A 22,335-nucleotide genomic window follows, 5' to 3' on the forward strand; every position below is an offset into this window, starting at 1 on the left:
TTGAGTTGGGATTACTATGATGTATAGAAAAGGACCTTTCTGTTTCTGTGAAATGTATTAGGAGAGGGAGGGAGGGAACGAGACGCACCCGTTAGATGACAGAAGTAGAATAATGTAATAGAAATGGAGCAGGTTTTTGCTGTGGGGAAACTAATGAATCTAGTTCTAATTTCTAAAAATCTATTAGTACTACATGGGATCGGGGGGCCGGGGGAAGTAAATGGAAACATATGTAATACTTCCAACAATAAAAATTTTTTTAAAAATAAAAATCTATTAGAGTTAGTTGAAGAGTATTATTGATTCCTCTTTATCATCAGGTTTTGTCTTGCTCTTTTTTCTTCTAAGAAAATAGTTTCTTTGTTTTGCTCTTAATTTGAATCTAATGAGTTAATTGGGGAATGAAAATAATGAATTGTGTATATTTTTATTTGTTTTTAATATATTTTATTGATTTTTTACAGAGAGGAAAAGAGAGGGATAGAGAGTTAGAAACATTGATGAGAGAGAATCATCGACCAGCTGCCTCTTGCACACCCCCTACTGCACACCCCCTCTTGCACACCCTCTCTTGCACAACCTGCAACCAAGGTACATTCCCTTTACTGGAATCGAACCGGGGACCTTTCAGTCCGCAGGCCAACACTCTATCCACTGAGCCAAACCGGTCTCGGGCGAATTGTGTATATTTTTAGTTTTAACTTTTAAGCTGGTCTTTTTTCAATAAAAGCAGTAGTTTATAAGATTATGACATGAATATAAATTTGCCTTTCCCTTGGTCACATTCCTTTACTCTTAATAATTTCTTATGTATTCTCACAGAAAAACTGTATGCATGTACAAGCTCATACCATATGTATATAAACGAGTGTAAAAGTAATAGATTTTAATATATAGGGGTGTGCAAACGTAGTTTTACAGTTGTGAGTTTGAGTATGCAAAACAGTTGGTTCTTTTATTATGTATTATTTATTTGTATTACAACTATAAACCTACTTTTGCCCAGCCTTGTATTTATTGGATTGATGATTTATTGGTGGTACATTGACTTTTATTACTATAAAGGTGCCTAAGCAGTGTGCCATTTGATATATTAAAATCTAATAAAACATTTGCTCAAGGGGAAAGCATTTATAATAAAGTTCCTGTTAAGTATTAGACTTATAGCTAATCAGACATTTTTAATAATTGATTCTGTGGCTATTCTTAACCAAACTTAAAGTTTAAAAAGTTTAGGAAAGGTTAAAAGCTTATTGACAGAAATTAATTCTTACATAGTACTTGCATGTTGATTGCCTAGTCATGTGGCTTAGTTATATGGTGAATAAAATATATATACAGGATGACAGGAAATAGAGGAAATCACTGAACCTCTGGCTTTGTTTTCAGTGAGTCTCAGTACTATAGCTTGCTCCCAGCTGTTTTCTTTCTTTCAAGCACTACCGCTTACATTAAAAACAAAAGCCAGAATTTAAGAGCTGAGATGTAGTGTTAGGTAACCATGTAGTTCTCTACATGGTTCACTGTAGTCATCAAACAATTGTTCTCCTCATTCAGTAAATTAAGGTAATAGTCCCCTCTGGGGTAAACATTCAGTAATAATTGTGGGCCTATTTTTCTTTTTCTTTAGAAATTTGAGGCTGATCCTGTAGAATTATTTGAAATTCCAGTAAAGGAATTAACATTTGACCAACTCCAGTTGTTAAAGGTAGTAATAATACATAAAATGTAAACAATCTTTTATTTTAAGACTATCTGTACTTGTCTGTATATGGTAATGCTCTCTTTGCACATGGAGCTAATATAGTCAGCATGCATAGAGTCTATGCTTTGGTTTTCTGTTCTATTCAGAAGAATGGGTTTATGCCGATCCATCTGTCTTCTCTGTTTTCACGAAAACCCTTGGTTTTTGCATACATCAAGGGGCTAGGTCCATGGTTGGCAAACTGCGGCTCATGAGCCACATGTGGCTCTTTGACCCTTTGAGTGTAGCTCTTCCACAAAATACCACTGCTTGGGCGAGTCTATTTTGAAGAAATGGCGTTAGAAGAAGTTTAAGTTTAAAAAATTTGGCTCTCAAAAGAAAATTTCAATCTTGTACTGTTGATATTTGGCTCTGTTGACTAACGAGTTTGCCAACCACTGGGCTAGGCTGTAAGTCTTTGTCAACCCTTCTCAGCCATAATTTTAGATTGCCTCTGTTCTACTTTAGCCTTTCTTTATATAACTCACTACTTTACAATTGGCCTTTTATGCTATTGTTGGTTTTATACTTATGTCAGTATATAAGATCTTTGAATATTTTGTTATTCCATGCAATCTTATATGATCCCTCTTTCTATTCTCATTGGATACCTAAATAAATTATTGATTGAGTATAAGTTTCCTAACTTAAGAATCTTTATATTCTTCCCTACTTGGATATTTGATTATGATCTTATGTGTATGTATGAACATATTTTATATATATATGTGTGTGTGTGTGTGTGTGTATGTATATATATGTGTGTGTATGTGTATATATATGTGTGTGTGTAATATATATATAGTGGTTAGAGCTTACTCTTATTAAACTTATAGTTCTACATATTATAGTTTTCTCTAACTAGCTTTTCAAGTTAAAGTTCTTCATAAACTAAGGCTTTTTCTAACGATTGCATTTTGTGTGCGTTTTCTAGCTCACTCATGTGACTGCACTAAAATCTAAAGATCTAAAAGGTATGTACAAATATGGAAACAGTTTTCATTTCATAATTAGCATATATACAATATTTCCTTATCCTTTTTGACACACTGTTGGTCATTTTAATGAATATAATACAGTACTATCTAAAAGTAATTTTATAAACATGAAAACTTTACATATATTAATCTTCAAGTGCATATATGTCATTATATAGTAACCATGATTTTTTACTTTTAAGAGTTTTCTTACCTTTATGATTAGAGGTCTTTATTATTTTGTACCTTTCAATATTTCCAACATTCTTCACATTACAAAATGAGAATATAGCAAGCATAGGAGCCAGGAAAATGAAGGCAGCTCTACCTAATATTTACCAATTGTGACCTTGAGTAGTTGACTGTGCCTCAGGTTCCTCAAAGCTTGTCCTGCCCACAAAATCCCTTTGTAATTCCACTTTACTTTCTCCTCCCATGGGACATAATAGTTTATACCATTCATTTGAGGCTTAGTGTATCCTTTTCTTTTTGTTAACCTTTATTTTTGTTTATGCCCTTCTCTTCAACTAGAATGTAAATCTTTATAGGGTGGGGAAAATGTTTTTATTATTTCAAGCCATTGATTTCAGAGAGGAAGGGAGAGAGAGAGAGAAACATCAACGATGAGAGAGAATCATTGATTGGGTGCCTCCTACACACCCCACCATGGGAATCGAGCCTGCAATCTGAGCAAATGCCCTCACCAGGATTCAAACCATGACCTCCTGGTTTATAGGTCGACACTCAGCCACACCAAGCAGCCCTTTTTTGTTTGTTTGTTTTTGTTAAAGAAAGCTTGATATTAATTTTTTTTGCTCTGGAATCTATTTTGGATTAAATGTAGTGGTAACCAAAGTACATTAGTGGTTATAGATTCTCTTAATTTCTAACTTCTGAGATGATTTTGATATTTCAGATAATATTAGCAAGATGACATAGCTCTTAATTCCATTAAGAAATAACAAATCATAACTTGTGACTATCCTTTTTAATAGAAGTATTACAACTATTATAAGAAAATAGTCATTGTTGGGACCACAAACTATGATGTTTCTGTTAAATGTTGCATACCAGTCTTCAAAAAGGATGCTTATTTTAAAAACCAGGGGTTTAATGGTTAAAAATAATAAATATAAGAGCCTTTAAACACTACATATGCAAGGATTTCGTAATTACTTTAGCATGTCTTTTTTTTGCCAACAAATTTAGGAAGAGATCTTAGTGATAAAAATGTTTGTTTTTATCTACTGAGTTTTTATAATTTCAATTTTTCAGAATCTGTGGTTGAAGAAGAAAATTCTTTATCTGAAAATCAGCCATTTCCTTCTCTTAAGATGGTAAGTTCCTTAGGAAAACTAAGGCAAGGCTATCTCATTAATTCTGTTATATCCGAATAATTTTAGTCTCTTAAATGGGTACTAATATGGTTATATCAAAGGCAATCCTATATAATAAAGAGCTAATATGCTAATTCGACTGGACAGCGGAACGGCCTTCCAGAACAATCTTACAGACGACCTTCCAGAACAAGTAGGGGGGAGGGGAACATGAGGCAGCTGAGGCTGCAAGGGCCTATTCTTGCACGGTTTTCATGCATTAGGCCTTTAGTATTAATATAAACTTGTCATCAATGATGCATTATAGAGAAGATATATTATGAGGTGTACCTATGCTACTTTAAAGAAAAGATAGTAACTTATCTGCTTAAATGAATACAAATTCTGATCTCAGTTGGTTAATTTGAAAGAATAGGAAATTCACATATTTCTGTATATAAAAAGGAAGAAGAGGGCATGGAACAAGGAGTGGAAGGAGGGAGATGTAATGATAAGAGAGGCATTTAACTGTTCCTTAACTTCTGAAGAGAAATTAGATTCTCCAAAGAAAATAAGGACCCTCATTACATAAAATGAGACACAGATTTAAAGAATTTACTCTGAAAAAGTATAACAAAAACTAGCATGAATATTTTAAAACTAGACAATTTATACAGGAATCTATCTAACAGTATCGGCAAGCCTATATGGGCACCAGACCCTCTCCTTAGCTATGCTGGGTCTGCCTATTATTCTTACTGGCTTCATTTCCTAAACAGTTTCGGCAATTTTTTCAGATACTTTTGAAGCCCAGCTAAGTAAAATAATTCTTCCTATTCCAAAATTCTGAAGTCATTTAGTTCTTAGAAAACTTGTGATTACATAGAATGAAATAAAGTTTTTAAAATTGTTTCTGAAAGGTTTGACAATATTTGCTTAGTCAAATAAGTTCAACACACACACACACACACTCATTTTTCACTCACTTTAACATCACAATGGGATCACAGAGACATTTCAAAGCCCCAAAAAGGCCAAATACAGTCTTCTCAGTATAAAGGATCTTTTTTAAAACAATATATTTTTTTATTGATTTTAGAGAGGAAGGGAGAGGGGAAGAGAGAGAGAAACATCAGTGATGAGAGAGAATCTTTGGTTGGCTGCCTCCTGCACGCTCCCAACTGGGAATCGAGCCCACAACCCAGGCATGTGCCCTGACCAGAATAGAACCTCGGAGGGGCCCTTCAGTTTGCAGTCCCACCCTCTCTCCACTGAGCCAAACTGGCTAGGGCTAAAGAAGAATCTTTCTGCAAATTTGATATTTAACAATCTCAGAACTATTAATATACTAGTATATACTATTTTTCTCCTTTTTTTAAATTTTTGTGTTGATCCAATAAAAAGGTGACAGGTACCCTCGCTGGTTTGGCTCTGTAGATAGACTGTGGATTGAAGGGTCCTGGGTTCAGTTCCGGTCAAGGGCACATGCCCGGGTTGCAGGCTTGATTTCCAGTGGGCAGCATGCAAGAGGCAGCCAGTCAATGATCCTCTCTCATCATTGATGTTTCTATCTCTCCCTCTCCCTTTCTCTCTGACATCAATAAAAATCTATTTAAAAAAGATAGTGACAGGTATATTAAATTAATATTGTTAAGATATTAGGGGGGAAAAGTCAAAAGCCCCTCACAAAATTTGAGTACAACCTATTTTAGGTACCGTACTTTTCAGCTGGTTAGTATCAGAGGGCTAGTTCCCAGGTCACCAGGCTTCCCAAGCTATGTTCTTACTATTACATTGTCTTTTTAGTGTGCTTTATTTGCTGTTATAAAATCAAACATCATACTTATTATCTATGTTAAATGGTTTCTAAACTTGTGAAATAAATTGAAGTTAAAAACAATCTGCTTCAAATTTATTTTGCCCTGTACATGTTTCTGTGTTTACCCAGCCTTCATGTTTGAAGACTAATCAAGTCAGCTCTTTGTAGGGTAATAACCTGGCTTCATAATTTCCATTTTATTTTTTACTTATGCTGTCAAAATGGTCTTATTGCAAAATATCTAGATAACTTAGTTTAAATAAGTTGACACCATATTATTTGTTCATTTATATATTCATAACCTTAATTTATGAACCTTGGCATAATCTTTCATTTGGAGATAACATCTTTTCAGGGAGTTATCAGCATGATATTGTTAAGCATCACCACCTTCCAAACAAGTTAGGAAACATGGTTTTTCATATAACCATACCTTAGTATTAGTATATTGATATACTTGGATAAAATTCAGAAAACACAACAAATATAATTTTCTTAAATCCTTGAGGTTGTATAAGTTTATTGCGGTTCACTTTGGATGTCCAGTAGTAACAGTGAGAAGAATTTTAGGTTAAGGATCCATCTTTGAGGTATGATCAGTTATCGGGGATACAACCTAGGACTATTGCTTTTGCTGTTTAATTTCTTTTGACTCTCTTAATCAGTGAGATTGTCAGTTGAATATGAGAAAAGCTAGTGATTTAATGCTGAAAGCATTTTACTCTTGCTAGCAATATGTTTTCTTACAGATTGCTTTTTAAAATAATTTTGTTTTCCTTTTTTCCTCTTATTCTACCATTCATTTCACCAAAAATAAAACAAAATTCTCCACCAACAAACAAAACTCTAGGTTTTAGAGTCTTTGCCAGAAGATGTGGGGTATAACATAGAAATAAAGTGGATCTGCCAACAAAGGGTAAGTAATTCTTTTTGTATTCTCTTCTTTTTAAACACATTCATTCCTATCTTTTTGCTTTAATGGAGTAAGTGAAACCGAAAACTTACTGTGATTTCTTCCAGTAAGCACAGTGCTTTTAGACCTTTTTAATAAAGCATATTTTATTTATTTATTTTTAAATGTTTTTCATGATTTCAGAGAGAGTAAGGGAAAGATAAACAGAAATATTGATGAGAATCACTGATTAGCTGCCTCCCACACACCCTTTACTGGAGCTTATGCCAGGACTGGGAACTGAACCATGACCTCCTCGTTCAACCACTGAACCACACTGGCCAGGCAGTAAAGCATATTTTATGCTTATACTAATTTGTGGCTACTTAAAAGTAGTGATGAATGTATTATAGTAGAAATTTCCATATTCATGTGTCTCGTGCATTTATATTGGTGGTTTCTGGGTATGCTTATAAGTGAACAATTAAAACACCAGACAGTCAGAACTCTATAACTTCAATTAGTTTTTATTTTATCTTCCCCATCTAAACACATAATAATGTCCTAAGCAGTTTTCTATTAAGTGCTAGTAGCTAGTAATAATTAACCAGGAAAATAAATTTTTGCAAATGTGTTTTAAATCACTCCCAGATTTAGTCATTGTTTTGTTCAATAATTATATATTGAAAAGCTGTTAAAGGCCAGGTATTTTCTGAGTGCTGGGATCAAGTAGTGAAAGAATAAAGCCTTGCCTTCCTGTAACCTATATTCTGGTCGAGGAGAACAACTATTGAATTTATCAGATGAGGCTACTTGATAGTCCTAAGATCCAAAGAATGAGAAATTTAGTTATTGATATTTACCAGGGTTTGTTGTTGTTTACTCGTGAGTTACCAAATATAGTGGAGCCCTTTTGTCCTAAAGTTTATGAAGAATATATAAAACTATTTTAAAAGCCACAGTAGATTTCTAATTTTCATAGTATTCGTTTTTATTTATCTTATTAAAACAAAAGTCTATTAATGGTATAATTGCTTTGCATATAAGTGTCTCTGTACCTGAATTATGATGGGTGCTCTGTCGCTAAGTAGCAGTATGTTCATGAGCACATCATTTGATCTTTCAGGTCTTTGCTTTTCTCACCCGTAAACTATGAGTTGGACTAGGTGTTCTCAAGAGTTTGTTTTTTTTTTTTTTTTTTCTAGCACTGTGATTCCAGAGTAGTTAATGGCCTTTGTTTTCCTATTTGCTTCTTCTACATAGGATGGAATGTGGGATGGTAACTTATCAACATATTTTGACATGAATCGGTTTTTGGATATCATTTTAAAAACTGTCTTAGAAAATTCTGGAAAGAGAAGAATAGTGTTTTCTTCATTTGATGCAGATATTTGCACAATGTGAGTAATATTCATTTTTCCCCCTCATATACTCTTCTACTGTAGATAGGACTTAGTGTATAAAGATTATGGTTAGAGATGAGGAAGTGCTCAGACTTTACCTTTGATTTATCCTCTCAGAAAAGTTATATATATTCTCACTTCCCTTCAGGACTACCTACTGGGATGTCCTTCACTCCTGTAAACTCCATAGCCACTGGGTCCTAAGGTCAATACATCATACCCTGTATTGCATGTAGCATCTTCCTTACCAAATTATAAGCCCTTAAAGGCTTTCTTGTTGCCCATTTCTGAGCTCTTGTATAGAAAATTTTTTTTAAAAATGTATTTTTTTGGCTGAAAGACAATATGTACATGTTAATGTTGATTATATCTCAATAATGGGATGCTATTTTTTTTGGGGGGGGTGGATTCTTTATATATTTTCTAAAGTTTCAAAACAATGTATTATAATTATCCCAATGAAAAGCATTTTTTTAATTGTCTTTTTTAGGGTTCGGCACAAGCAGAACAAATATCCCATATTATTTTTGACTCAAGGAAAGTCTGATATTTACCCTGAACTCATGGACCTCAGATCTCGGACAACTGCTATTGCAATGAGTTTTGCACAGTTTGAAAATCTGCTGGTAAGTTATGTTTGAATTTCTTAATTTTCATTTTTTTAAAATGTGTTATAGAGCAGAAATAAAGTTTCATGTTACATTACACATCTAATTGGTTAGCTTTGACCTATATAGTTCTACTTAAAAATGAGAGTATTAGATCTCAGAATCAAAAGCAATTACTTGAACAAAATATATACATATAAATATTTCCTTGAATGCCTAAATTAAGTAAGTTTTGTAATTGAGTGGATTTTATGATTTGTCTAAAATAGCTGGACTGTACACTTGCTTGATAAGTTGTGTAAGAAAAAATTGTACATTGTCTTTTCCTGCCCGCTCAACTTTGGAGAACACTGATTTAGAATATGACCATTTAGCATTTGTAATCAGTAAGTTACTTTTTCATGAGTAACTTATTTTTCTTCCATTAGGGGATAAATGCACATACTGAAGATCTGCTCAGAAACCCATCCTACATTCAAGAGGCAAAAGCTAAGGGACTAGTCATATTCTGCTGGGGTGATGATACCAACGACCCGGAAAACAGGAAGAAATTGAAGGAATTTGGAGTTAATGGTCTAATTTATGATAGGTATTTGTTTTTCATGAAAAACTTTCATGAACTGTTAGCGAAAAAGTAGCTTTCACTTTATAACATTATAAATACTATTAAACTTAGTTAAGTTAAAATTCAATAGTTCAGCCTGAGATTTATCTTAACATTTGTAAATTGAATTTTTTATACTTGAAATTTACCACAATCACGTGGGAAGTTTATTCTGGTGACTGGGCTCTAAATTCCCTTGAGGGTGAGGGTGGCTTTTTGCCCCAGACCACTTCCGTCTACACCAACTTAATGATCTTATCCAATTCTGTGGTTTTTCGTACCTTTATATATTTCTAAATTTTTATATCTCCAACTCAGATCTTTCCCTTGACATCTATTTAAACTTTTTATATATAAATATTTTTTTTATTGATTTGAGAGAGGAAGAAAGAGGGAGAAAGAGAAACATAAATGATGAGAGAGGATTATTGATTGGCTGCCTCCTGCATGTGCCCCCCTCCCCTCCCTTCCCCACCCCTGATTTCAGTTTAAATAACAACTCTGTCTTTCCAGTTTCTCAGGCCAAATCTTTGGAGTCTTTCCATGATTCTGTTCTTTATCTCATATCCCAAATCCAGTCAAACAAAATCATGTTGATTTTATCTTCAAGTATATCCTGAATCGATCAACTGACCATGTTTACTGTTTGTTGTCACTCCCAAGCTACCTCATTTCCAACATGCATTATTGAAAGAGCCTTCTCACTGGCCAGTGCCTCCACCCAAACCTCCCTGCTGTCTGTCTTCAGCACAACAGCCAGAGGGTGCCTGTTAAATCTAGGTCAGATCATGTTACTGCTTAAAACCTGAGAGTAAAATTCCGGTCCTTTCCTCCCCACCACCCCCAATGTCAGTGTCTCGGTAAAGTCTTCCCTGAATATCCTAATTCAGATAACAACCACCATTCACAGCAAACTTCTGACTTTTCTCCATAGCATTTACCACCATCTGACATAATATATATAATTTTAATATATCTTATTGATATTTTACAGAGAGGAAGGGAGAGGGATAGAGAGCTAGAAACGTTGGTGAGAGAGAAACATCGACCAGCTGCCTCTTACACACCCCCTATCGGGGATGTGCCCGCAACCAAGGTACATGCCCTTGACCGGAATCAAACCCAGGACCTTTCAGTCCGCAGACCGACGCTCTACCACTGAGCCAAACCGGTTTCGGCTTGACATAATATTTTACTTGTTTATTTTCTGCCTAGCTTCCCCCACACCAGTATACCCAATACAAACATAAGCCCCATGAGGGCAAGACTCTTCCTGTTTTGTTCATTGCTGCATCTTCAGAGGTTAGAACAATATCTGATACAGAATAGACTTCAAGTATTTGTTGAACAAATATTTTTATTTTCTTTTTTTATAAGTTCCCTGAGTGTTTAGATGTAAGTTTGAGTCGCTAATCTGAGAAACAAAAATGTTTCTTAGTATAAAGACATGTGGAGTTGGAAAGGCTGTTATTTACTCCCCTTGCTAATACTTGCGCAGCATCATGCAAAGAGTAAGTGATGAACTTCTTACCAGGCCTGCTTTAAAAAATACCTTCCTTGGATTTAGTTCATATTACTGCTTGTCTTATAAAGTTATATCACTTTCTTAATAAAACTTTTTTTTTACCATTGTGTCTGAATGAGTCTGGTTTTAAAATTGCAGCCCAGATAATGTGTGCCTTCTTAACTACTTGTTTAATTTTGCTTTAAGCAACAGATTTCATAGGTCCTTTTAATAAATATATCCAAGTAATTAAAGATAAAATAAAATTGTAAATCTACAATTTGAAGGAAGTGTTTGCTTTAGCAAAAATTTGAAGATTTTTGTTTCTTTGAGGAGGAAGAAGGAATGATTGTAATTATTTGCAGGCAAGAAAATGTATTGTGAGGTTATATCATGTATAACTTTGTAGGGTATACACATTTTAGGCAGACCCATCAACTCAAGGGCCTTACTTGTTTGGAGTCAAATACTGACATGTACTTGAGAACAGGAAGATGCTATGCGATATAAATAGCCTTAAAGAAAATGAGTTCTTCTTGGCCCAAGGTCAATAAGAATAATTTTAAAGAGGAAGCATTGAGATGGATTTGGGGGTGTGGTTAAATTGTTTTGACAGGCTATGCATTTTAGGCAGAAGCTAGAACATGAATCAGGACAGGAATGTGTTGAAGGTGTGGAGGGTTTTGAGGAGACATCCAGCACTGGGCTCTTAGTAGAGTCTGATGACAGGTGAAGTAGATTGTGTTGGAACTGGTTTTTATCCTCAAAATTTTTTTTTCATTTTTACTCAAAACAACATATACACACTCTATTTGTGTGTATGTATTCATATAAAGCTTAAAATTTTATATATATATATATATATATATATATATATATATATATATATATATATATATATATATAGCAGCAGGCCCTGGTCTCGGGTAGCTTAGTCGGTTAGAGTATCATCTGATACTCCAAGGTTTCTGGTTCGATCCACATACAAGAATCAGCCATTGAATGCATAAATAAGTGGTACAACAAATCGATGTTTCTCTCTCTTAAATCAATTAATCTATCAATAAAAGAGGCAGTCCCCTACACCTGTCCCTTTCATTGTCTCTAGCTGAGTTCCTATGCCGTAATTTTTTTAAGCTGTTTCTTCTGGTACTTAATGTGCTTATGCTATAATTTTTTCATTATCAAATTTGGACATTATATAGGAGGTTTTGAATGATTATTGATTCATAGTCTTTCATTTTACATTGGGGAGAATTATGATAAGGATGGGTATTTTAGTTAATCAGAAACTAATTTGTTCTCTTCTTTTACAAAGGGATTAACACACAGTAGATTTCCATTTCATCATGGTTTTATGATATATTATCATATAAACCGGTACGTTTGATTTTCTGATATTTGGAATTTTTGCATTTATGATAATGACGGAGATGGCCTTTATTTACCTTTCTCTAATGGCTTGATTTTTGGTGTGGTGATAATACTTGCTTTGTAGAGTAAATTTGGCAGTGTCCCTCTTTTTATAAAAAAAAAAAATTACTGTGTCTGCTCAAATAATTTAAAAAATACACTAACACATTTAAAGAACATTATCATTAAATTGTGAAGTCCCCCATGAGCCTCTTTCTAACTCTGTTCCCTTATCTCCTCCCTCACATATAAATGCTTACCAAATTATTATTCTCGTTAACATTTCTTTTAATTCTATTGCTAAACAATATACCATTTAGTTTGCATGACTTTGATCTTTATTTGTATTTTGTTGCATGCAGCTATAATCTGCCTTTCTTCATGGCTGTAGAGCATTTATGGTTGTATGTGTCTACTATAATTTATTTAAGAACATTTTGGTTCTCATTTTGGTGGTTGCCTAGTCTCTGCTATTACAGCATTTGCTGTAAATAATGATGACCGCGTCTAGAATACATTTGTAAATTTTCTTTAGGGCAACGACTTGGAAACCTTTTTGACCCCAACCCAATTAAATATGTATTTTACATAGTAACATAGTGCACATAGAGATTAAATGTTTTTGCAAGCATTGTGGCCAGGCATAAAACTCCATGTTAGAAATCATTTCCTTAGAATTTTAGAAATAGTTCTCTGTTACCTTCATAAGTCCAGTGTTGCTGTTGAGGATCGATAAACCATGTTAATTCCTGTTCCCACAAATATGGTTTCTTTGTTTCCAAATGTTTAGCATTTTTGTCACCAGGGTTCTAAAACTTGTCTTACTGGTCTAGTTTCACCCATTGTGCTGGGCAGTTGTTAGCCCTTTCAGTCTGTTGAAAATGCAAAAGGTTTCATGACTTGCTTCTTGGATTTTTGTCCCTTCCATTTTTCTGGGTTTTTTTGTTTTGTTTTGTTTTGTTTTGTTTTTACCTTTGTCTTTTTGCCCCACTTGGAAAGATTTCTGCAGCCTTAGCTTTTACCCATTCTATTCAGGTTTTCACATCTGCTGTTGTGTTTTCCATTTCCAAGGACTGTCTTTTTTCCCTAATGCTCTTTTTTTCTGTATGTGTAACACCCTGTTTTCATTTTATGAAAGTACTATTTCTCTGAAAGCAGAACTTTTTGTTTGTTTTCTTGGAATTTTCTTCTCTTTTACTCACCTGCTAGAAATTTTCCTTAGATGTCTGGAAATCTTTGGCTGCTTCTCCTAAGAAATTGGCATGTAAAAAGCTTGTTGGAGGCTGGAGTGTGTTAACTTGGATTTCACTATCTAAATCTAGTGATATCAGAGGTCTAAATTTAGAAATTTACTTTTTGGCTTATCAGATTGTTCCTAGGAGAATCTGAATCTACATAGAGGATGTGGGGCTGGCTACCAGGGTTCTTGGAGCCAAGTGAGGTCAGACAGCTGGGGAAGGGAGGGTATGTCTGTATAGCATTGAGTATATATATATATACTATCTCTAATTCCCTGCTGCTGCTGGAGGTTTTGTAAAATGCCCAATCCCTCACTTGGTTGAGTCCCCTATTCCAAGAGATTTCCTGTTTAATACTTGAAATAATGTTTGTTAGTGTTGGGGAGGGGCGGTTTCAGGACAGGGAGTTAGGAGGGATTTAACTTGCTGCTGCTCAAAGTCTTCACCCTCCCTGCTTCAGCTCCTTTCCCTTTCACTCCCAGTGCTGGAGAAATTTGGTGCTTATAACTCAACCTTTGCATTTTTCCCATTACTGGCTTGTGATTTGGCCTTTTCTATCCTGTTAACTGAAACACTTTATTATACTTTATTATTCATCTATTTTCCAGCTTCCAAAAGTTTATTGCTGTGTCTCTGGTTTTTATGAAACTCTTCTCCCACTGTGAAATCATTAAGATTGCCTTGTGGTGACTCTTGTAAGTTGCCTGTCTTTCACGTTTAGGCATGCACATCCATGCTCTCTGCTGATCTGCAGTGAGAGTGCTGCCACCATCACCTTGGGCTTTTCTGTGCTAGTGACTGGGTATATCTGCCAATATTGCACGACTTTAGCATGGTTCTCACCTGGGTGAGAAGTTCTCATCTTAGTCTTTGTAATTTGAAGTAAGAATTGGGTATTAATTTCAGCTCTGCCTCTAAAAAATAAGACATTGCCAATTGATTGACTTGGAGAGAAGATAATTGAAGAATCACCAGTAAACTACAGATTTCATTTTCTGATTCAGTTGCCTTTTAATCAGCTCTTTTGCACACAGGGTACAAAAGGAAATGCTGCTAATCTGGATTATCAGAAAGTCAGGGGAGAAGAGAAATACTTTTATGTATTGGGTGTCTCCAAAAAATGTATATACATGTTTTGAATAATTACAAAATAGTGTTTATTAAAATACATTTAATTTTAAAATTTGCGCTATCAGCTGTTAAAGTGTATATACATTTTTGGGAGACACCCTGTCAAACTAGTGCTTATACATCCTTTTTTTAAAAAAAGTTTCTTGTAATATGGATGTACTAGGCATCCTGTAAACAAATTCTTCTAAAAAAAAAAAAAGTTAAGTCAGACTGGTCTTAAGTAAACACACATTACCCTATTTTATGTGTTTTGTGTTTGTTTCATCATAGGATATATGATTGGATGCCTGAACAGCCAAATATATTCCAAGTGGAGCAGTTGGAACGCCTGAAGCAAGAATTGCCAGAGCTTAAGAGCTGTTTGTGTCCCACAGTTAGCCATTTTGCTCCCTCTTCTTTGTGTGAGGAGCCTGGTATCGAGGTGGATGCCAACGGCATTGATAGCATGGACAGTGCTTAGTTTTGTGGGGCAGAGGCCATCTGAGGGCATGCACTGCTGTTGTGGGTATTCACTTTTCATGAGCATTGTTTATGCCTTTTAGTTTCTCAGTCCAATGAAGCAATAATGGAGTATTTTACTGTTTCACTACAGTTCTTGCTAGAATTTCAAGTATGCTATTTAAATCACTTGGCCAGGTATAATTACCAGTCAGCCTCTTTACAATGAGAAAATGTATTGGTAGGTAAATATTTTAAACTATATATGTAAATGGATAATGTTAAACAAATGTCCATTAAAAGCATAGCACTTTGAAATTAATTGTATAAATATTTCATATTTACTCTTCTTACAGTTTTTCATTCAATCAGGTCTGAAATATTTAGCACTTGAGGAACATGACTATGCATAATTATACCTGACCATGCGAAAAATAAGTACCTCAAATGCATGCATTTGCACTGGTGATTCCAACTGCACAAATCTTTGTGCCATCTGTGTATATATGTATTTTTTACATGGACTGACATGCACATCTATCATTTTCATTCTGTGTGAACCTGGAGGCTGCTGCCATTTTTCCATTTAACCAAACCAATGCCTGTGTAATCAGCCTAGAGGTGATCCTTGAAAACTTGTTTCAAGAATTGTTTGGCATAAATGTTAAAAAATTTTTAAATGCTGCAGGGTAATTTAATGTATAAAATGTTAGAAGTATGTATTGCATACTTAGTAGAGTAGATCATTATGTATAAATTCTACTCAATGCATGCTTTAGGTTTTAAGCATGAGGTTATACACGTTTACCAGAAGTCCTTGCATCTGTGGTGCTAGGTAAGTGTGAGAAGGTGTCAAGGACTGAAAATATTTTGTTGCCTAAAAAAAAAAAAGCCTGTTTGCAGGCACTTAAAATATGCTTATTTTAGGGCTCTCTCACTACCTACTACACACCGTTGCTTTATGGGTTTGTTTTGTGTGTGTGTGTGCTGTGTGTGTTATACAGTAGTTAAATCTCCATGCAAAAAATAAATGTCCTGAATTCTCATATTGGTATTCTTTATTGGTTAATGTATATCATGCATGTAATTTATTTAGAAATGTAGAAGATTCGACTAAATGTATAGGCATGTTTTGAGAGTTATGCTAAGGATTCTTTCATTAGAAGCTGATTGTTTTTGGCATAACTGTAATTTAAGAATGAATGTTAAATAAAACGCACAGTTATTTTCTTCATTATGAAATGAAATTGCAAGAAGGTGTTACTTTTGTAGAATTGTTTCTATAATATTATCAGAAATTGGAATTTAGAGTCTACCCTAAAGAGATGAATATTTCCATCTACCTTTTACTGCATGTTCTTCACTGGACAGTTTATTCATGTATTGGCGTATTTTGGTAGTAGCTGCAAACCTAAGACTTTGAATTACACATTGTATTTTTTTTATTTTTTAAGCCAAGCAATGCAATTTTGGTCAGATCTTAATTGTGTGAAGATAGGCTTTGAGATTGTATGGTATTGTTTTTGTAACACTGATATTTAATGGGAAATGGTTTCAGAAATGCAGTCTTCAGCCCGGGTTCTAAATATCCCCCCCCCCCCCCCATTAAGTGAGATTCTCCAACATTTTAGTGTGTGTTGGGTGCCTTTAGAAAACTCCTGGAAAAAAAATTTGTTTTCCTCATCTGCAGACTTGTATAAAACAATTACCATTACCTGTGGTAACTTGATTAGCCAAATGTGTGCATTTCTAGTCCTATTCGTTGGCTCCTCCCTTATGTCTTGCATGTTCCAGCTCCTCTCTGAAAACTTGCTGATCATAAAAGGAAAGAATGGGGGAAGGAGGAAGAGAGGAGAATTGGGTTAGAGGGTTTCCTGAACAGTGTAATTTTTAAAAATATATATTTTTGTTGGTTTCAGAGAGGAAGGGAAAGGGAGAGAGAAAAACATCAATGATGAGAGAAAAATAATTGATCGGCTGCCTCCTACATTCCTCCTATTGGGGATCAAACTCGCAACCCTCGCATGTGCCCTTGACTGGAACCAAACCCAGGACCCTTCATTCTATAGGCTTGATGCTCTATCTACTAGGCCAAACCGGCTAGGGCTGAACAGTATAATTATGCTGAGAAGAGCTTATAGCATCACTGCTCACTTTCCTGTAGATGGTTAAAGGTAGCAAGCAGTGTCTCCCATTATTCTAGGACTAAATCCAGGCTTCCGTATCACTTGTTTTGCACTGTGCACTCTGCTCCAGCTGCACTGCTCCGTGCTAGGCCCTGGCCACTCACAGTCCCTGTTGGAAGCTGTGTGCCCTCTGCTGCCCACAAACACCTTCTCCTTGCCAGATTGATTTCTCCTTGAGCCATCGACCTCTCTCCCCTGAGCCCTTGCAAAGCTCCTTCAGAAGGGATGAATCTGTCTTCTGGACTCTAGCCGTGTGGTCGTACGTTGATCATGTGCATCACAGGACATTCTGGGTAGGCACAGTGGATGTTTGCCTTACCTACCAGGATGCGGACTCTTCCAGGGCAGGAAGCTAATCTCACTCATTTTTATTTCCACAGTAAATGGAACATAGAAAACAAATGTTGGGATTATTGAGATAATTCATAGCAAATGTCCTCTTGAATTAAAAGATTTAGTTATGTTCACTAAGAATGTAAACTTTGACTTACATTTTGACAATTGGAACAGTTCAATGATGTCATAGAGGTATAATGTTAAATTATTTTATGGAAATTGAGTGAAATGTCTGATAAAATGCCGCCATTCTTTGGTATTTCCTACTCTCTGGAATTATGTACTATAACTGACAGATGTAAGTGTGAGGAATACAGCTAATTTCTCTGTGAGTAGTGCCTGAGGGCTACCATGGCCACCCTTTACTTCCCTCACTTCTTCCTGATGACGCTTGTCTTACCCTCCAAACCCATGTTTACGCCTACCTCAGCCCCCTGTCCTTGTTGGAATTGCCTTCTGTCTTCTTTCTGTGTCCAGTTCAGGTGCCACCTACTCCATAGACCTTTCCTCAGCTTTTAATCAGAATCATGATGCAAACAAATGCAGACAGCCTCATTCTCACTACTACATTTTGCAGCTGAGGCAATAAACCCAGAGAAGTTATCTGACCATCTTGGGACTAGAACTGGGTTTGGGGACTACGCTGTCTTCTTACACTATACTGTCTTCTGAATTCTTAAGGCATTTGTTAGCATAAGCTTTCTACAGTCCAACATTTTATGTGCCTGTTATTTTCCTAATAAGATTGTAAGCCCCTTAAGGGCAGGGATTTCTTTGCATTTCCAGCACTACTGTAGTGTTCTATACTTAGTTATGAACTAGATAAATAAATGGCGGTGGCAACAACACTAGTTTCTTAATTCAGATTGCTTCACAGTATACATTCAATTTTATATGGCATGCTTGGCCATATTGTTGAGTGTTTGCTCACATGTGCATTTGTGATTATGTGTATTTGCATGTTGATACATGAGTTCTCATTCTGCCCTGGTTGGTTGAGCTCACATACTTTATTTACTAACAACCAGTTTTCTACCTCATACTGAATGAGGCATATATGGAAATAAGTGAGGACAGTTATGGGGATAAAGCATGGTTTTCCTTTCCAGTTGCCTGATTACCCTCTCTGGGAAGTGCTGCCTTGGATAGGTCTCATGTGTCCCGTGGGGTGGCTGTCTTATGAGTTCTGATGGGCCATCATTGCCTTCTGTATCTTGGCACTTTCTCTTCACAACTTACCTGCATGTTGTCATTCACATATTGCTGGCTTGGTACTCCAGATGGACAGTGGAGTCCTGTGCATTTAATCTGGATAAAACTTATTTACTCTAGCATTTTAGGTTTGGATCACGTACTTCTGGTATAGAAAACAATTTATATTAGAAATAATGCGTTATTTTTGTATTCATGAGTGGAAATTCAAGTAGAATCTCTTAGTCTGAGAAATAGATTTGAATGTTTAAAATGGAAGAGAGCATATGATTAAGATCATAAGAGTGTGTTGGAGGTGAGGAGAGATCCTGGGGTGGAAACAGACTTCATGAACCTCAAGCTCTTCCTGAGTGGAGAAGAGGTCAGAATTGCTGTGAAGCCAATTTGGATTATAGCCTTTGTGACCTCAGAGGCCCGGGTAGTGTTCATGGCGTATTCAGGGAAAGTGAAGATTCCAACAATGGAGAAGTACCAGAGGCTTCGCATCCTTATAGGAGATAGAAGTATACTGATTTTAAGAGGAAATGAAAATATTTTAAAATAGTGAAGAAAGTATAGTATAATAACAACATCTAGCTGTCTGTTCATCTCCACTTAGAGACTTAATGAGAGTCACATTTAATGTACCTCAGCTAAGCCCTTCTGTCGCTGCTTCCACCCCATCTCCAGTCTCAGGAAATGGTGCTGACAAGTTTTCCATCATTTTTCTCTTCCTGAAAACTTGAGATTAATGCAGTGTTATGTGGTAGGTCAAGTGCCCATTTGTTCTTTTAATTAAAAAAATTATCTTCCATCCATTTTGTTTGTTTGTTTAATATAAGACTCACCAAGGGCCAGAAAAGTTCCCTTGGGATTTTGATTAGTGTTGGATTGATTTTTCTAGATTAATGTGTAAGAAGGATTAATATTTTTAAAAATATGAAGTCATTCTGTCCAGAACAGAATATGTATCTCCATTAATTCAGAATTTTATGTCCTTCAGTAAAGTGAGATTTTTTTTTTCATTTAGGTATTATATACTTAAAGTTTATTTCTTTATTGAAGAAGAAAATGCTTCTATGAATTGCTTTTTTAAAAATTTCTATTATATTTCCTTAGGTACATTCTTCGTCAATAATGAGCAGTTAATTTATGTTTATTTTACTCTAGCAACTTGGTTGAATTCAGTCAAAATAGTTTGTTATATAATTCTGGGATTTTTCTAGGCAATTAGTCATTTTATCTGAAAATTCATTTTTCTGATTTTTAATAGTCATATTCATTAGCTAATTTTAGCATCCTTCTTTCTTTCCTGAGTGTCATGGGAAATAAGTGTAATGGCTGCTGAAGTTTCTTCTGGATAGCCTTTATTAAGTTAAGGAAATTTCCTTTTCTTGGTTTCTTCCCCAACTCCCAAGGGATAGGTTTTAAATTTACCCAATGAGTTTTCGAAGATTTAGAAAACAATCATAGTTTTTCATTTAGCTATTAATTTTAATGGAGTGACTGAAGCTAACATATTTTCTAATATTGAATTACCTTTTAATTTATATAAAACCTACTTATGAATGACTAATACTGATGTGCTAATTTGTTCAGGATTATCTATACTCATAAGTGAAATGAACTGGTTTTTTATGCTATTATATGTAGTTTTAGAGACTCTTAATAGCCTTTTAAGTATTTTTAAAATATATTGATTTTTTTATAGAGAGGAAGGGAGAGAGATAGAGAGCTAGAAATGTCAATGAGAGAGAAACATCGACCAGCTGCCTCTTGCACACCCCCCACCGGGGATGTGCCCGCAACCAATGTACATGCCCCTGACTGGAATCGAACCTGGGACCTTTCAGTCCGCAGACCAACGCTCTACCACTGAGCCAAACCGGCTTCGGCAGCCTTTTAAGTATTTTTTACTGCACTTAAAATTTCTTTAGTTTTAGTCTATTCATGTTCCCTATTTTTTCATTGAATTTATAATTCCTTGGGAAAACCATCCAGTTTTTCTAGACTTAAATAACACAAACACACACACAAAGCAATGTGTTGTAGTGAGAGAGAATGTGTGCATAAAATCTTCCCTAGGTGTGACCACTTTTTAATATTTTCTTTGCATAATCATTCTTGATTAGATTGCCAAATATATATATATATACACTAGAGGCCTGATGCATGAAATTCATGCAAGGGGCTCATCCCTCGCAGCCCCAACTTTGTACAAAAGGTTGTCCAGAAGGACATCTGGAAGGTTGTTCAGCTATCCAGTCTAATTAGCATATTATACTTTTATTACACACACACACACACACACACATATATATATATATATATATATATATATATATATAGCAAATTTTTTTACTATTTCATTAATTGCTGCTCTTTAGTTTTTAGAGTTCTACGTAGTCTGGATTCTGTGCACCTTTTCTTGCTTCTTGAGTTGAATCTAACTCATTGTTAAATACAGTTCTGGTTCTTTGACAATGGAACAATAGAGTTGACCTTGGAGTGCCCTCACAATTTAAACACCTTATTTTTTAGTTGCTAGCTAGTATGATTGAACTGAATTTTCTTACATTGTAATTCATTAAACCATAACCAAGATCAAATACTTGTTGAAAGCTTGGATTGGAGAATAGAGCAGCTTCTGTCTTTAACATGATCATTATTTAGTCGGGCTAACAATGTTTTTTAAAAATGCATCATTGTAACAATGTCCAAGAGAACAATGGACTTACCAAGTTATATCCTAATGCTCATTTAATAACACAGATCATTCTTACCACATCCACTTCAGCTGGAATAGCTATGGTTTGACCTGATTTGCTTATCCGAATAAAGATGTGATTTGAAGATTGGGTGCCTTGGCTAAAAATATTTGAAATATCAGTCATGTAAGTGGAGGGGAGTGTGTGTTGCATTTTGGTGATTTTTTTCAGTATTTTTGTTTCACTTACTAACTCTTTATCTATATTACTTTGTTCATTGCATTTTAAATATTAAACTATTTTTGTTTCCATTATTTCTAATTGTGTGCAGCTGGTTTTATTTAATTGATTTTTATTAAGTATTTTATAGTTCTTTCTTAATGGGAGAACTTTCATTTATCTCTAAATATTCTCAACATAATTTATTTGACCCTTTCAGGCTATTCTGGAATGTTCTGACTTTGTTAATTTTATTGGCTATCTTAACATTGAGTTTTCTCTTGTATTCTGTAAGATTATGGTTTTTCTTTTCTTCACTCTTCCAACCTCTCTGATGGTCTTATGGTTGCTTCCCTATGAGCTTCAGGACCTCAATATAAATCCAGTTATATGATTACAACTGGTAATAAATGCCCATAAGGACACAGGATATTGAACCTCAAACCAGAGTTACCTGGTAGCATTTGGACTTCTGGTTCAAGGGGATTGTGTGTGTGTGTGTGTGTGTGTGTGTGTGTGTGTGTGTGTTTGCATTTATGTATATATGTAGTTTTCTCTTTTTTGTAGTCTGTTCATTTTTCCTGTGTGTTTGGAACAAAGATTTATTT

General features: G+C 35.1%; 1 protein-coding gene and 1 long non-coding RNA gene across 5 annotated transcripts in view; one reads left to right on the top strand and one right to left on the bottom strand.

The window, feature by feature from the left end:
• The window catches only part of GPCPD1 (glycerophosphocholine phosphodiesterase 1), a 63,932-nt gene extending 45,475 nt beyond the window's left edge, over positions 1-18,457 (top strand). For 3 of the 4 annotated variants that reach the window (XM_084886804.1, XM_084886806.1, XM_084886805.1), the window contains 8 exons: positions 1,631-1,708; positions 2,679-2,718; positions 3,997-4,058; positions 6,707-6,772; positions 8,012-8,148; positions 8,642-8,777; positions 9,188-9,348; positions 14,920-18,457. In XM_084886804.1, coding sequence (XP_084742930.1) covers positions 1,631-1,708; positions 2,679-2,718; positions 3,997-4,058; positions 6,707-6,772; positions 8,012-8,148; positions 8,642-8,777; positions 9,188-9,348; positions 14,920-15,109 — 870 coding nt within the window. In that variant the 3' untranslated portion in view covers positions 15,110-18,457. Of the gene's footprint in view, positions 1-1,630; positions 1,709-2,678; positions 2,719-3,996; positions 4,059-6,706; positions 6,773-8,011; positions 8,149-8,641; positions 8,778-9,187; positions 9,349-12,185; positions 12,248-14,919 lie in introns of all 4 variants that reach the window. The other variant, XR_014795238.1, reaches the window with a different exon arrangement.
• Positions 10,380-14,912, bottom strand: LOC311624060. Its single transcript, XR_014795243.1, has 2 exons — positions 14,748-14,912; positions 10,380-13,398 (listed from the first exon to the last, which is right to left on the bottom strand). It is a non-coding gene; the product is annotated as an uncharacterized lncRNA (long non-coding RNA).
• Positions 18,458-22,335: the final 3,878 nt, after the last annotated feature.

This window comes from Pipistrellus hanaki (assembly GCF_964339955.1).
Source record: "Pipistrellus hanaki genome assembly, chromosome: 6".
Lineage (NCBI taxonomy): Eukaryota > Metazoa > Chordata > Mammalia > Chiroptera > Vespertilionidae > Pipistrellus > Pipistrellus hanaki.